Genomic DNA, 15,808 nt, shown 5'->3' with positions numbered 1-15,808 from the left:
ATGTATAATAAGGCCATTGATTTCTGTGTTAATTTTGTAGCCTGCCACATTGCTATGTGAATCTATTGTTTCTAGAAGCTTTTTGGTAGAGTCTTTAGGGTTTTCTTTTTTTTTTTTTTTGTTTTTTGGGTCACACCCGGCAGTGCTCAGGGGTTATTCCTGGCTGCAGGCTCAGAAATTGCTCCTGGCAGGCACGGGGGACCATATGGGACGCCGGGATTCGAACCGATGACCTCCTGCATGAAAGGCAAACGCTTTACCTCCATGCTATCTCTCCGGCCCCTTAGGGTTTTCTAAGTAGAGTGTCATGTCATCTGCAAACAGTGAGAGATTGACTTCTTCCTTTCCTATCTGGATTCCCTTGATATCTTTTTCTTGCCTCATCACTGTAGCAAGTATTTCCAGTACTATGTTGAAGAGGAGTGGTGAGAGCGGACAGCCTTGTCTTGTACCAGAATTTAGAGGAAAGGCTTTTAGTTTTTCTCCATTGAGGATAATATTTGCCATTGGCTTGTGGTAGATGGCTTCAACTAGATTGAGAAAGGTTCCTTTCATTCCCATCTTGCTGAGAGGTTTTTTTTTTTTATCAAGAATGGGTTTGGGACCTTATCAAATGCTTTCTTTGTGTCTATTGATATGATCATGTGATTTTTATTTTTCTTGTTGTTGATGTTTTTAATATGTTGATAGAGTTATGGATGTTAAACCATCCTTGCATTCCTGGTATGAAACCTACTTGGTCATAGTGAATGATCTTCTTGATGATGTATTGGATCCTATTTGCCAGGATTTTGTTGAAGATCTTTGTATCTGCATTCACCAGGGATATTGGTCTGTAATTTTCTTTTTTGGCAGCATCTCTGCTTGGTTTTGGTATCAAGGTGATGTTGGCTTCATAAAAGCTTTTTGGGAGTGTTCCTGTTTTTTTAATTTCATGGAAGAGCCTGACTAGGATTGGTAGTAGCTCCTCTTGAAAGGTTTGAAAGAATTCACTAGTAAATCCATCTGGGCCTGGGCTTTTCATTTTAGGCTTCTGTGCCCTTCTGACACCCAGCAGAAACCAGCAGGAATCAGTGTGTGTATGTCTGGACCCACCTCTGAAGCAGGCAGAATCACTGGCAGGAAAGCTGATAAAATCCAGTCTCAGGCAGCTGGAAATTGCATGGCCCAAGATGGCTTCTGAGCCCTTCTGACTCCCAGCAGAAACCAGCAGAAACCAGCAGGAAACAGTGTGTATACATCCGACCCACCTCTGTAGCAAGCAGGATCGCCAGCAGGAATGCTGATGAAATTCAATCTCAGGTAGCTGGAAACACCATGGCCCAAAATGGCTTCTGCACCCTTCTGACATCCAGCAGAAACCAGCAGGAATCAGTGTGTGTACATCCCAACCCACTTATATGAACAGACTTGCTATTCATTTTGCCTCATAAAATTATAATACCATTTCTTAAACAGGGAAAATAACAGAGAGTCCTTGAATCTACTATTTTATGGCAGAATTACTACATTTTTGTTTGAATCTATAGCAATTTCCATTGCAGTGAAATGGTAAAATGTCTAATTCAGTGCAAAAATAGCATCTAGGTATAATTAATGCATACTATTTTTATTGATTGAGATTATATGGTTTACAGTACTAGTCTTACTAGTAATTGTTTTTCATGAATATAATAATTCCAACATCACATCCATCACCTCTTACTCACTTTTCTCGAAAATCCCAAGAACAAGAATCCCTTGCTCAACTGTGTATATTAGCCATACTACTAATTTTGTAGTGTAATTAATATTAAAACTGATTAAGTTAGGGCCTAAAGAGATATTTCAGTGATTAAGGTACTTGCCTTATAGGTAGGTGACTTACCTGGGTCTGATCTTCAGCTCCATATATGGTGACCCAGATTTGAAATCCATGTCTATATGTAGTCCTCTCTATATTATCAGGAATGACCAGGTGTGGTTCAGAAAAACAATCAAGCAAAACCAAAACAAAAAGTCATAACATTAGTAGAATAGTCTATATAATTATATAAGGTGCTATCACTACATGACTCCTGCACAAGAGAAATCTTTCTTTTTTCGGGTGGGGGCCACACCCGTTTGATGCTCAGGGGTTACTCCTGGATAAGTGCTCAGAAATCACCCCTGGCGTGGGGGGACCATATGGGATGCCAGGGGATTGAACCGTGGTCCTTCCTTGGCTAGCGCTTGCAAGGCAGACACCTTACCTCTAGCACCACCTTTCCAGCTCCACAAGAGAAATCTTATTTTATGATTATCCTCTTACCACCCCCCAAAAAAACACCTTCCTTTCTTTTAGTTCAGTTCTTTTAAATTTAAAGAATTTTTATAGTCTAGGGTGCAAATATTTTTAGAAAAGTTATCTAATAATGTCATTTATTTACAAAACAAAATAATGTAATGTATATGTATTTTTATAATTACACTTACTATTTTTGCAAATAAATACATAATTTTTAAATTGAGGCCTATAAGAAAATTTAAACATCTATTGAATAATCATAAATCATCAGTTGCATTTCAAAAAATCTTTATAAATTTTATTATTTAAAGATCAATTTACATAACTTACAAATGTCAACAAATTTGTTGAAAGCACAATTTCTAATATGTATTTATAACAAAAACCAGAAACATATTCTTTTCTTTCTTTAAATCTTTATAAAATTATCTATTGAAAGCATAATTTCTAACATTTACTTATCAAAAATTTTCTCAGGTAATCTAGTGCACTATTTTAGTAATAAAATTTTATTATAATAATGCACAAGAGTATGTTTCTCCATTGTCCTATCCTCACTTAGGAGCTCCTGATCAAACTTCAGTCATTTTTTTTCCCTTAGGAAGTGTAGCAAATAGGCAACAAAAGCAAGATAAAAGGCTTTATTCTAGACAATTTCATTTAGCATAATTTCAACTTTCAAATTATAGGAACATAAATGAATGTCCTACTTCTGTGTTAGAAGTACTTGACTACTTTGTGGGATGTTTTGTGCCAATTCTTCAACTAAATTATCTTGGTGCTGTTGCTAGGTAACACCACTGGCTTCCTGCAGCTGAAAAAAAAAATCGAAAGGGTAATAGAAAGCAAACCAGTATTATTTGTATTTGACTAATAAGATTAAAAAAAAAAAAGCCCTGGATATCTTAGCACTTTTCCCTTTTTTCCTCCTAGGGAAGGTCATTGTCTATGGGAATACTCTGGACACATACACTACAGTGGAAACACTATTACACATTGGCATCAAGGGCTGCAACATCTTCCTGGTGCAGCCCCCATCTCTGTATACCACCACATGCTTCAACAACTACTTTGTGGACTGCGCAGTGAATGCTGCACTAGCAGCCAAGGGAGTGACAGTCTACCGGGATGCTCTCCTGGCTCAGTGGAATGATGGGCAGAACCCAGACCCTATTCACTGTGCCAGCTTCACTACATTCAACAAGCCCTTAAAACTTTCCTGTTCTGTAAGTAGGTCCTTGTGACCTTTACTCACTGCCTTTGCCATGTGTTGCCTGCCAAGGACTGGCTTGTAGTCGCCAATTTGGGGTGACTGTTCAAATTATCAGTTGCTGGGTAACAAGCTCCCTTCTTTCTCCCTAAATGAAAAAAATTAACCATAAACAGTGATTATTACTACAGTAGTGTCACCATTTATGGTCTCACTGCCACCAAAGTATCTAAAACGTTTCACCCAGGTTATTCCAGTATGACATTACTCCTACCCCTTTACTTGGTAATATCAGTTTTATAATCCAGGGCCAAGGTTAGTTACCTTTTAATAGTTTATTCCCTTGGGTTTTTTTTCTCTGTATATCACAGATGAGTAAGATTATCGAGTGTTTATTTGCTTTCTCTCTCTGACTAATTTGCTGAACATGATACCCAGTGAAAGGTATTAGACCTTGCATCTTAATGGAGAGATACTGAAGATTGGAGCAATGCTAGCATTAATTAAGAGCTGTTCATGTGCCAGACACTTAGCTAAATGCTTTCTGTGAATTCTGTCACTTTCTCTCAAGGGAAGCACCCTCATTTTACAGATTTAAATGCTTCTTCTCCAAGTCTTCCATGTGCTTGGAGCCCAGATCAGGATAGCATTGCTCCCAAGTGTTTGCTATTGTTGACCTCTGAAAAGAGCAATAGTGAGTCTTTCCCCATGAAATAGGGGATTAGAATACATAGAAATAGAATGCCTTTGTGGAGCAAGGTGTAGACACAGGGTATCAGGAGGGAAAATATTTATTTATTGTTTATATCCTTAAAGTTGCAGTTCAGGATATTTGCAGAAGTCAATAGGGAGGGTGAGAAATAAGGGCGAGCCAATCTAATATAAGAACAGGAGATTACACACAAAGGATAGTGATGCCCATGTACGTAAGGTGTGTAGCCTATGACATATGCACTATTTATGATGAAAAATGTTAGCAACATCTAGTAGGCAAAGCAGTTGAGGGACATGAGTTGGGATTATAGCAACCCATCGCCTATACATATGAGATGGTCCTACAGAAGTTTGAACTTCTACCCTCTGCCTTGCCCAAATGCCATGAGAGAGCTGAATACATGTGTTCATGAAGTCGATCCATGTTTGATCCCCAAAACCATGTTCCTTTGGCACCACCATGAACAATCCCCAAGCATATAGGAAAGAGTTTTTCTAAACACTACTGGTATAACTGCAATCCTCACTCTCCATCCCACAAAAAAAGACACAAGAAAGGAAAATCTACCGTATTTGCCTTGTATAAGAGTAATGGGGATGAGATCCTTTAACTGAGGGAATAGAGATAGGGAGAAAGCAAAGACAAAGGGCATCACAAAAGTGTGAAGGATTTGAGTACAGTGATGTCCAACAGAGCTTTTATAGAACTAGAAATAACCTATATCTGGGCTGCTCAAGTTGTCAACCAGCAGCTGTTAAGTACTTTAGATAAACTGTGATAATGGAGAATCAACTTATTTTAATTTTTCATTTATATTTAAATGTACATACCCACTTATGACTGGTAGCAACTACTGTAGGATCACTCATGTACCATGATTTATCAATTGTGCATATTTCATAATTAAAGGAGAGAATATAGACAGAGATCCTCTGGTCTTGAACAGATTTCTGAAGAAATATAGGGGGAGACAGCAGACATGAGGGAAACAGTAAAGGAGAACAAGTATAAAGAAAACTCATATTTCATGCCCTCTCCTTGGAAAATGTTTCTGCTGTGACTAGAACCTGTTGGATAAGGATCCATGGGAGCTGTGCATTCTACTTTGAGCCACATTCCTAGCTCAACTGTCTTTGGAGGGGTAAAGATAAAAGTCATATACTTTTTCTCCACCATTTTAACAACTGAAGATGTAGAAACAAATACCTTAGACTGCTTCGGTGATTTTTCACCTCAGTGTGGAAGATGTTCAGGAGAGCATGAAAAGGCATTGAATTTTGGGTAGAACATAGAGGGTGGACCCTATATAAGGATGATAGAGCAGATTTATGGCCACTTGATGGCACAGTGCCTAACATGTGGTTAATACCTCATAAATATGTATGAGCAACTCTCTGCTACTCTAGAGTAGGAAGCAACATGGCAGGAATCCCAACCTAATACATGGTGATGTTGATGGGACTTTTGTCCTTTCTAAATAATCTTTCAAGAATAGGCATTCTGGTTTAAAAAGCCATGGAGCCATATGAAAACCCAAAATTGAATGAGGTGATATCAAGCAGGAACCCAGAGAGACTTAACTGTCAGCCATAGGAAGAGGAAAATGGAAGGAGGTTAGGATAGGGCTACTCAAAATTTTTCATGGCATCCATGAAAGTAACCTTCCTTTATAACTACTTTTTTATTCTAAATTATTTTGACATTTGTCATTATTTTGTCCACTGGATGTCCAGTTTGAAAGGCATATTTCCTCTCTCTCTCAGCTTTTCCCCAGTCCTCTCACACTATTATTACAAACTTTTATTAGATCTGTATGTGTTCCCCACATATTAAAATGCCCTGGAAACTATCCACAGTTGGAAAAATGAGACAGAATGATAGCTGACTAATATACTTTTTCACTCTGTAGGTTTTCTTTAGCTTCTGTGAGAAGAATGTGGATTACAATACCTTTAAAGCATTCAATGATGCTTGTCTTGTCTATGATGGTCGACTTGTGATTGATACCAACTTTCACACAAATGATGTAGCCATCAGAGCTGCTGGCTCTTTAACCAAGTTCTCTAATCGATATTACTCGAATGAATGGACTCACAGCAACTTCAGTTCCAAAGAGATTGGTTTTCAGCTGGCTGCAGCCATGCTCAACCTCTTTGATCCAACCATTGAGCCTGTGATTGACCCACCTCCTGAACTTGACCGACTCATCCCCATGTATAAAGGAGCCAAAATTCAAGGTGTGTAGGGTGCCACCTTCTATGATGAATCCCAGTTGAGCAGGTTAACCCCAAACATTTGAGGTTTCTTAGTGAAGAGGCTTCTCTGTCTCTGTCTTCTCTGTCTCAAAGAGGAAGAGGATAACTTTCATAGTTAATGATCTGTTATGGACCTGTCATTTTACTATAATTATCATTGAACTTTGCATTTTGGTTTTGTTTTGTTTTGTTTTGTTTTTTGGGTCACACCCAGCAGTGCTCAGAGGTTACTCCTGACTCTATGCTCAGAAATCCCTCCTGACAGGCTTGAGGGACCATATGGAATGCCTGGGTTTGAACCACCGTCCTTCTGCATGCAAGGCAAATGCCCTACCTCCATGCTATCTCTCTGGCCCCTGTACTTTGCATTTTGAACATTTATTATAAACCAGCCATAACATCTTTTACAAATAAGAACAGTAAAACCCAGGATGGACCTGGGTTCTATCCTGGTGTCCCATATGGACCCCCAAGCCAGGAGCAATTTCTGAGTGCATAGCCAGCAGTAACCCCTGAGTGTCACCGGGTGTGACTCAAAAAAAACAAAACAAAACAAAACAAAAAAAAGGAAGAGATTGTGAAATTACCAAAATCCACATGGAATCAAGTTTTAATATACATTATGATGGGTGGATGATGAGGCTGTCCATTGTACCATTTCTTTCTTTGAATTCTCAGGCATGAATTCTTGAATTAAATTCAGGCATTGAATTCTTGGCAATGCAAGAACTCTGTAACCTTAACAAATCCAATAAAAATTAAATATATAAAAAATAAGCTAAAACATATTCAACAGAAAGCAAGTCTATTCTTATCTGCTATCTATATTATACTTTTGAAAATATTGTCTTAGATGGTATAATACGTCTACTAAAAGTTGTATCTATTTACAAAATTGTGTGTTCATTTCCATGAAACTGATGCACTAATCCCAAATGATTTACAGACCCCAAAGACTGAGAATGGGCCCTACTCATTAAAAAGAAAACCAGCTGAAAGAGATAAAAGCCCTGCATTCCTGTTCTTATCTTTTCTATTGAACTGTTCTGTAGAGGTTCTGCTCTGGGTGCAGAATAATATTGGTTAAGTCTTTGCCTTGTAAGCAGCCTACTTGAGTTCAATCCCTGATACAGCATATAGTCCCCTAAGCACAGGGCCAGAAGTAAGTCCTCAGCATTATGGCATAATCCAAATAAAGCAAAAAATAACTTTTTCCTTCAGGATGTGAGAAGCCCCTTTTTCTTGGGGGTAATCACTATCTTGAATCTTGGGTTAATTATGCACTTTTATTCTTGGGTACAAGCCAAAATCCAAAATAACAAACAAAATAAATAAATTGAGACTCTGCTCTGCTTCTTACTCTGGATGGGGCCTTAAATAAATGGTGATAGAACAAGAAGAATTTTCATGTGTCAGAGAATAGACTCAGACCTCTAGAACAAGTAATAATTCTATGGCACTGGTTTCCTGAAATATTAAATAGAAATGTTCCTTAAATTTTCTTTTAATATTACAGTTGCATTTGAGGGGAGTGCTGAGAACTAGAAACACCAGATACTCCCTCAGTGTATGAATGATAAGGTATAATGGTACATCCACATTGATTTTATTAAGAAAGCCAAGTCATCACAGGGAATGTCTCACTAGTACAAGTACATTAGTGGGAAATTTTGAGTTGCATATGCAATTGTTGTCATTCCTTTTTGTCTTATGGGACAAATAATAGCATTGTGACTTACTTCATTCACTGAATTCAAATTCACATTTTCTCTAGGTGGCATTCTTCCTGGGTCTTTCCATTATCTGCATATTGCCAAGCCTGCCATTCCAACTCCCTTAGAAGTACATAGGACCCAGTCTGATTTGGTAAGTGTGATTTCTAACTCACTTTACTTTCACATTAAACACTTTGCATACAGGGATTGGGTTTCTTTGTTTAGCTTTGAGTGTAATGTTTGATTCACACATTAGAGTCATTGTGGCTCCAATGGATACATACATGGTGCCTTATTATTCTTGCCCCTTAATGTGCACACCCTTGTTTTGATCCCCTCCTACGCAGAAGAGAACTTACCTATGCAGCCAATGGGCTATTGTGGGAGAAACAGTGGTTTCTGAGTGTACATCACTGGACATATTTCATCTTCCATTTTCTCCCCTCCCAACTTTTCCACAACTGCTTTGTTGTGAGCTTACTTGAGTAACCATTGGGGGAGACCTATATGCTGGGATAATGAAGATTCCTGCACCTAATATTAGAAAGGTGCTTAATGGAGCTGCCTATATCACCTTTGCGTGATACAGTCACAACTGACATCTTGTGTACAGATATGAAAGATAGTCAGAAACATCTAGACACACCATTCATTACAAATACCTGATTCCCAAAGACTAGAATAACACAAATGTATTTATTTTAATCCAGAGTATTTTAAAATAGATATATGTGTGCATTTTTAGGTTTAAAGCCAAAGTAAGAGGCAACAGTATAGAAAGTGCCCGTATATTCACTGCTCTTATTCATGCACGGACATCCAATTATAAACAGCATACTTATAAATCATTTCTTGGACTAGAAGGATGAGGGGTTAAGGTACTTGCCTTGCACTTTGCTTTTGCGTGGCTGGACTGACCCAAGTTTGATCCACGGAAGTACATATGCCCCTATGGGAACACCAGTAATGATCCCTGAGCTGAGTCAAAAGTAAGCTCTGTGCACTGCTGGGTGTGGCCTGCTGGAGTCCAGCACCAGGTGAAGGGATCTGAAGCAGAGGTTTAAGAAAACAAAACAGACATAACATAGAAAAGCTTGAGGTCAGGAAGCGCCCAGCCTCCTGGACTGAGCTTCACCACTTATGATATTTATTGTTCAGTGTCAATTAACATGGGAGGAAGGGCAGATGTTATTAAAAGAAAAAGTACCTACCTAATGCTAAACAAGCCTAAGTGGGTTTTTACATCTTAAAAGTGGTGTGTAAAGGGAAGAAGAAGCTAGGGAAATATCTCTGTGGATTTTTCTTCCTCGGGGAGAGGTGGCAGACAAAAGAATGAATACAGGACCCTCATCAGCAAAATGTTCTTTGTTGATGCCTGAGTTCAAGTACTTCAAATTAAAAGTCCTTAAATCTCCTTCCACCTCCCTGGGACTATCAGCTCTCTAGCTAAATTTTTTCTTCCCTTCCTTCCTTCCTTCCTTCCTTCCTTCCTTCCTTCCTTCCTTCCTTCCTTCCTTCCTTCCTTCCTTCCTTTCTTTCTCTCTCTCTCTTTCTCTCTTTCTTTCTCTCTCTTTCTTTCTTTCTTTCTTTCTTTCTTTCTTTCTTTCTTTCTTTCTTTCTTTCTTTCTTTCTTTCTTTCTTTCTTTCTTTCTTCTTTCTTTCTTTCTCTTTTTCTTTCTTTCTTTCTTTCTTTCTTTCTTTCTTTCTTCTTCTTTCTTTCTTTCTTTCTTTCTTTCTTTCTTTCTTTCTTTCTTTCTTTCTTTCTCTCTCTCTCTCTCTTTCTTTCTTTCTTTCTTTCTTTCGTTCTTTCTTTCTTTCGTTCTTTCTTTCGTTCTTTCTTTCTTTCTCTTTCTCTCTCTTTCTTTTCTTTCTTTCTTTCTTTCTTTCTTACTTTCTTTCTTCTTCTTTCATAATATTTTTTTTATTTAAACACCTTGATTACAAACATGATTGTGTTTGGGTTTCAGTCATATAAGATGACACCCCCCATCACCAGTGTAACATTCCCATCACCAATGTCCCAAATATCCCACCTCCCCTCCCTGCCCCCACCTGTACTCTAGACAGGCTTTTTATTTCCCTCATGTATTCTCATTGTTAGGATAGTTCGCAATGTAGTTATTTTTCTAACTAAACTCATCACTTTTTGTGGTGAGGTTCATGAGGTCAGCTGTAATGTCCAGCCCTCTCCTCTTTTGTCTCTGAAAATTGTTGAGACATGTCTTTAATTTTTCTTAAAACCCATAGATGAGTGAGACCATTCTTCGTCTTTGTCTTTCTCTCTGACTTATTTCACTCAGCATAATAGATTCCATGTACATCCATGTATAGGAAAATTTCATAACTTCATCTCCCCTGATGGCTGCATAATATTCCATTGTGTATATGTACCACAGTTTCTTTAGCCATTCATCTGTTGAAGGGCATCTTGGTTGTTTCCAGAGTCTTGCTATGGTAAATAGTGTTGCAATAAATATAGGTGTAAGGAAGGGGTTTTTGTATTGTATTTTTGTGTTCCTAGAGTATATTCCTAGGAGTGGTATAGCTGGATCGTATGGGAGCTCAATTTTCAGTTTTTGGAGGAATCTCCATATCACTCTTCAGAAAGGTTGAACTAGTCGGCATTCCCACTAGCAGTGGATAAGAGTTCCTGTCTCACCGCATCCACGCCAACACTGCTTGTTCTCATTCTTTGTAATGTGTGCCAATCTCTGTGGTGTGAGGTGGTACCTCATAGTTGTTTTGATTTGCATCTCCCTGATGATTAGTGATGTGGAGCATTTTTTCATGTGCCTTTTGGCCATTTGTATTTCTTTTTTGTCAAATTGTCTGTCCATTTCTTCTCCCCATTTTTGATGGGATTAGATGTTTTTTTCTTGTAGAGTTCTGTCAGTGCCCTGTATATTTTGGATATTAGCCCCTTATCTGATGGGTTTTGGGTGAATAGTTTCTCCCACTCAGTGGGTGGCTCTTGTATCCTGGGCACTATTTCCTTCAAGGTGCAGAAGCTTCTCAGCTTAATATATTCCCATCTATTAATTTATGCTTTCACTTGCTTGGAGAGTGCCGTTTCCTCCTTGAAGATGTCTTTCGACTCAATGTCATGGAGTGTTATACCTACGTGTTATTCTATATACTTATGGTTTCAGGTCTGATATGAGGTCTTTAATCCATTTGGATTTTACCTTTATACATGATGTTAGCTGGGGGTCTATGTTCGCTTTTTTGCAAGTGGCTAGCCAGTTGTGCCAACACCACTTGTTGAAGAGGCTTTCTTTGCTCCATTTAGGACTTCTTAGTCCTTTATCAAAGATTAGATGATTGTATTAGATGTATTAGATGATTGTATATGAACATTCTCTGCGTACTCAAGTCTATTCCACTGATCTGAGGGTCTGTCTTTATTACAATACCATGCTGTTTTGATAACAATTGCTTTGTAGTACAGTTTAAAGTTGGGGAAAGAAATGCCTCCCATATTCTTTTTTCCCAATAATTGCTTTGGCTATTCGAGGGTGTTTATTGTTCCAAATGAATTTCAAAAGTGCCTGATCCACTTCTTTGATGAATGTCATGGGTACCTTTAGAGGGATCACATAAATCTGTACAATGCTTTGGGGAGTATTGCCATTTTAATGATGATAATCCTGCCAATCCATGAGCAGGGTATGCATTTTCATTTTCGTGTGTCCTCCCTTATTTCTTGGAGCAGGGTTTTATAGTTTTCTTTGTATAGGTCCTTCACATCTTTAGTCAAGTTGACTCCAAGGTATTTGAGTTTGTGTGGCACTAATGTGAATGGGGTTGTTTTCTTAATGTCCATTACTTTCCTATTACTATTGATGTATAGAAAGGCCATTGATTTTTGTGTGTTAATTTTGTAGCCTGCCACCTTGCTATATGTGTCTATTGTTTCTAGAAGTTTCTTGGTAGAGTCTTTAGGGTTTTCTAAGTAGAGTATCATGTCATTTGCAAACAGTGAGAGCTAGACTTCTTCCTTTCCTATCTGGAGGCCCTTAATACCATTTTCTTACCTGATCGCTAAAGCAAGGACTTCCAATGCTATGTTAAATAGGAGTGGTGAGAGAGGATAGCCTAGTCTTTTGCCAGAATTCAGAGGGAAGGCTTTTAGTTTTTCTCCATTGAGGATAATATTTGCCACTTGCTTGTGGTAGATGGCTTATCTATATTCAGAAAGGTTCCTTCCATTGCCATCTTGCTGAGAGTTTTGATCAAGAATGGGTGTTGGACCTTATCAAATGCTTTCTCTGTGTCTACTGATATAATCATGTGATTTTATTTTTTTGTTGTTGATATGTATTATGTTGATAGATTTATGGATGTTAAACCATCCTTGCATTCCTGGGATGAAACCTACTTGATTATGATGAATTATCTTCTTAATGAGGCATTGAATCCTATTTGCCAGGATTTTGTTGAGGATCTTTGCATCTTTGTTCATCAGGGATATTGGTCTGTAATTTTCTTTTTTGATATCATCTCTGTCTGGTTTAGGTATCAAGGTTATGTTGTTTTCCCATTTTTTCGAGTTCATGGAAGAGTCTTGCCAGGATTGGTAGTAGTTCTTCTTGGAAGGGTTGAAATAATTCATTAATGAATCCATCTGGGCCTGGGCTTTTGTTTTTGGGCAGACATTTGATTACCATTTTAATTTCATCAATAGTTATGTGGTTGTTTAGATATGCTACATCCTCTTTATTCAACTGTGGGAAGTTATAAGATTCCAAGAATTTATCCATTTCTTCCAGGTTCTCATTTTTAGGTGCATGGAGTTTCTCAAAGTAGTTTCTGATTACCCTTTGGATCTCTACCATATCAGTAGTGATCTCCCTTTTTTCATTTCTAATACGATTTATCAAGTTTTTTTCTCTCTCTTTCTTTGTTAGTTTTGCTAATGGTCTATCAATCTTGTTTATTTTTTCAAAGAACCAACTTCTGCTTTTGTTGATCGTTTGGATTGTTTTTCAGGTTTCCACTTCGTTGATTTCTGCTCTCAGCTTTGTTATTTTCTTCTGTTTCCTTATTTTTGAGTTCTTTTGTTGAGCACTTTCTAATTCTGTGAGTTGCGTCATTAAGCTATTCAGGTAGGCCCCTTCTTTATTCCTGATGTGTGCTTGCAAAGCTATAAATTTTCCTCTCAGTACTGCTTTTGCTGTGTCCCATAAGTTCTGATAGTTTGTGTCTTTATTATCATTTGTTTCCAGGAAAGTTTTGATTTCCTCTTTGATTTCCTCTTAGACCCACTGGTTATTCAGTATGAGGCTGTTTAACTCTAGGTGTTAAAGATTTTCTTCTGTGTCCCTTTGGAATTCACATATAATTTCAGAGCCTTGTGGTCAGTGAAGGTAGCTTGCAAAAGTTCTATTTTCTTGATATTATGGAGGTATGTTTTTTTGTACCAGCATGTAGTCTATCCTGGCGAATATCCCATGTACATTGAAGTAAAATGTGTATCCAGGTTTCTGGGGATATCATGTCCTATATATATCTACGAGGCCTCTTTCTTCCATTTCTTTTCTCAGGTCTAGTATATTCTTGTTGGGTTTCAGTCTGGTTGACCTATCCAGTGTTGACAAAGCTGTGTTGAGGTCCCCCACAATTATTGTGTTGCTATTGATATTATTTTTCAGATTTGTCTACAATTGCATTAAATATTTTGCTGACCCTGTCATTCGGTGCATATATGTTTAGGAGAGTGATTTCTTCCTACTGTACATATCCCTTGATTAATACAAAGTGTCCATCTTTGTCCCTTACAACTTTCCTAAGTATAAAGTTTGCATCATCTGATATTAGTATGGTCACTTTTTTATGGGTGTTGTTTGCTTGGATAATTTTTCTCCAACCTTTTATTTTGAGTCTATGTTTGTTCTGACTATTAAGGTGCATTTCCTGTAAGCAGTAGAAGATTGGATTGAGTTTTTTGATCCATTTATCCACTCTGTGTCTCTTAACTGGTATATTTAGTCCATTGACATTGAGAGAAAGAATTGTCCTGGGATTTATTGCCATCTTTATATCAAAATTTGGTGTGTCTTTTGGTCAGTCTTGTCTTAAAGTAGGTCTTTAACTTTTTCTATTAAGAATGGTTTTGAGTGTGTAAAGTTTCTGAGCTGCTGTCTGTCTGTGAAATCATGTATTCTTCCATCAGACCTGAAAGTGAGTTTTGCTGGGTACATTATTCTAGGCGAAGTATTTATTTCATTTAGTTTTGTCACTATGTCCTACCACTGCTTTCTGGTCTTGAGTGTTTCTGGTGACAGGTCTGCTGTAAATCTCAAGAATGTTCCCTTGAATGTAATTTCCTTTTTTGATCTTGCTGCTTTCAGAATTCTGTCTCTATCTGTGGGATTCGTCATTGTGACTAGGATATATTTTGGGGTATTTTTTGGGGTCTCTATTGGTTGATTCTCTTCGGGCATGCAGGATTTGATCGCATATATTTGTTAGCTCTGGAAGTTTCTCTTTAATGATGTTCTTGACCATTGATTCTTCCTGGAAATTTTTTTCCTGGGTCTCTGGGATTCCAATGATTCTTATGTTGTTTCTGTTGAGCTTATCATAGACTTCTATTTTCATCTATTCACATCTTTGACTAATTTTTCCATTGTCTGTTCATTTGCTTTAAGTTTTTTTTCCCCAATCTCTTCCGCTGTATGGAGTTGTTATTTATCTCATCTTCCACAACATTAATTCTATTCTCACCTTCTGTTACCCTCTTGGAGAGCTTATTCATTTGTCATTTTTTGTTTACTGAGTTTTTTAGGCCTGTTATTTGTCCTGTTATTTCAGTTTGGAGTTTTCTGATTTCTGTCTTTATATTTTCTTGGTTATTATTAGTATTCTATTCAACTCAATCCATGGTTTCTTTGAATTCTTTGAGCATCTTTCATATTTCTTGTCTAAACTCCTTATCTGAGAGATTGATTAGGTGGTTGACTGTTTTCTGGTCATCAGATGTGTCATCTTCATTCTCTATGTCTGATGCTGGCCTGCATTGTTTCCCCATTGTCACACTTGTATTGTGGGTTTTTCTACGTGTTGTGGTGGTATTCATTGGCTAAATGATGTGCGTGGCCATGCTCCTTTGGTTTTGCCCTTTCTGTGTGGGCCGTCTCACCTCCAAGGAAGGGGAGCCCTCCGTGAATGAAGCTTCACACAGGATCAAATCTTTGGCCTGAGCATGCAGCAGAGAAGACAGTCCGGAGAGAAATGCTAGGCTTCAGTGATCCAGCACAGTTCCTAGTGTGATTCTTTTTTTGTTGTTGTTGCAGTGGCATTTTTACATTAGAAAGAGCGCAAGGCTGTGAAGCGGAGAGGCCATGCTCTTCTGGAGCCTCTGGGAGAGCTATTTTTCTGGGCCCTTTTCAGCCCACTCCCAAGAGGTTCAGGAGTCAGGACAGTGGAAAAACACGCACAGGCAACACTCACAGTTTTTCACATTCGGGAACCACTGGGCAGGCATAGATTTTCACAGCCTGACGTCACAACCAGGGGAACTGCCTTTTTACAGAATACTACGGATAGCCGGTTTTCATGGTCGGACACAGTTCCTTGGCGTTCTGGCCCGTAGAAGAGTCTCTGGGAGAGCTATTTTTCTGGGCCCTTTTCAGGCCACTCCCAAGA

General features: G+C 38.2%; 1 protein-coding gene across 1 annotated transcript in view; it reads left to right on the top strand.

Annotated features, from left to right (window-relative positions):
• The window catches only part of CFAP61 (cilia and flagella associated protein 61), a 391,053-nt gene that overhangs the window by 293,217 nt on the left and 82,028 nt on the right, over nt 1-15,808 (top strand). The window contains exons 23-25 of the mRNA XM_049774327.1: nt 3,200-3,492; nt 6,101-6,428; nt 8,221-8,312. Of these exons, the coding sequence (XP_049630284.1) occupies nt 3,200-3,492; nt 6,101-6,428; nt 8,221-8,312 (713 nt within the window). The remainder of the gene's footprint in view (nt 1-3,199; nt 3,493-6,100; nt 6,429-8,220; nt 8,313-15,808) is intronic.

The sequence above is a fragment of the Suncus etruscus genome, chromosome 6 (genome assembly GCF_024139225.1).
Source record: "Suncus etruscus isolate mSunEtr1 chromosome 6, mSunEtr1.pri.cur, whole genome shotgun sequence".
In the NCBI taxonomy this organism is placed as follows: domain Eukaryota; kingdom Metazoa; phylum Chordata; class Mammalia; order Eulipotyphla; family Soricidae; genus Suncus; species Suncus etruscus.
The sequence above is the reverse complement of the archived record's forward strand: the minus strand, read 5'-3'. Positions and strand labels throughout refer to the sequence as shown.